A 1,455-nucleotide genomic window follows, 5' to 3' on the forward strand; every position below is an offset into this window, starting at 1 on the left:
GGGGGTGCTGTCTAGGGGTGGGGGGTGACACGGTGACGTCCCCCTCCCCAGTGTACAAGGTGAAGCTGGTGGCAACGGAGCAGTCGCCGTCCCATGACAACTACATCATGACCATCCTCTCCGTCATCAAGATGGGTACGAGCACCTCAGGGGTGGGGGACAAGGACACTCAGGTGGGCTGGTGTCACTAGGGGGGCTTGGGGTCACCTGCGTGGGTTGGCATCACCCAAGGGTGCTGGGGACACCCGTTGGGAAGGGACATTCAGGTGGGCTGGTGTCACCCAAGGGTGCTGGGGACACCCGTTGGGAAGGGACATTCAGGTGGGCTGGTGTCACCCAAGGGTGCTGGGGACACCCGTTGGGAAGGGACATTCAGGTGGGCTGGTGTCACCCAAGGGTGCTGGGGACACCCGTTGGGAAGGGACATTCAGGTGGGCTGGTGTCACCCAAGGGTGCTGGGGACACCCGTTGGGAAGGGACATTCAGGTGGGCTGGTGTCACCCAAGGGTGCTGGGGACACCCGTTGGGAAGGGACATTCAGGTGGGCTGGTGTCACCCAAGGGCATTGGGAAGGGACATTCAGGTGGGTTGGTGTCACCCAAGGGTGCTGGGGACACCCGTTGGGAAGGGACATTCAGGTGGGCTGGTGTCACCCAAGGGTGCTGGGGACACCCGTTGGGAAGGGACATTCAAGTGGGTTGGTGTCACCCAAGGGTGCTGGGGACACCCATGTGGGCTGGTGGGACGAAGACACCCAAAGCTAGAGGGAACTGATGTCACTCATGACTGATGACACCAGTGGGGTGGTGCCACCAAGGATGCCAGCGACTTCCTGGGATTTGGGAGTCCCCATTGCGGGCCATGCCAAAGTGGGTGTCCCCGTTGCGTTGGGGTGGAGGTGACACGTCACCTGTGTGTCCTCCCCTGGGACAGGCACCGATGAGGACCCAGCAGGAAGCAACCGAACCTTCGTGAGTCACCGGCAATGCCGAGATGCTCTGAGACTTCAAATCGATCAGGACTACCTGCTCTGGGGATTGGCCACCGACTTGTGGGTCACCGACAACCGGTAGGGACACGTGTGGGGACACGGATGGGACCACATCGTCTGGGGACGTGGGACCACGGGGACGTGGGTAGATGGGACGTGGTGATACCGACACCCGAGTACACCGGCGCATCCCACCCCAAGCTCGAGATTCTCCAGTGTCTCCTACGGGGTTGTGCACCCCGTTGTCCACCCCTCTTCCCGGGGTACCACCCCCTCCTGAGCCCGTGTCCCCATTGTCCCCTTCTTGTCCCCAGCTTCTCCTATCTCATCGGCAAGGAGACGTGGCTGGAGGCCTGGCCCTCGGAGGTGGCGTGCCAGGAGTCCGACCTACAAACCCTCTGCCAGGACTTCATTGAGTTCGCCGAGGCCATGACCATGTTCGGGTGTCCGTCCTAAGCGAATGT

General features: G+C 61.9%; 1 protein-coding gene across 1 annotated transcript; it reads left to right on the forward strand.

Annotated features, from left to right (window-relative positions):
* Nucleotides 1-51: 51 nt before the first annotated feature.
* Nucleotides 52-1,447, forward strand: LOC104164698 (complement C3-like; the record flags this gene model as incomplete). The annotated part of the gene is made up of 3 exons (XM_009704108.1): nucleotides 52-135; nucleotides 934-1,069; nucleotides 1,306-1,447. Coding segments are annotated over 3 exons (362 nt in total), but the record flags the coding sequence as incomplete, so codon positions are not given.
* Between the last annotated feature and the right edge of the window lie 8 nt (nucleotides 1,448-1,455).

This window comes from Cariama cristata, unplaced genomic scaffold (genome assembly GCF_000690535.1).
Source record: "Cariama cristata isolate BGI_N322 unplaced genomic scaffold, ASM69053v1 scaffold41127, whole genome shotgun sequence".
Taxonomy (NCBI): Eukaryota; Metazoa; Chordata; class Aves; order Cariamiformes; family Cariamidae; genus Cariama; species Cariama cristata.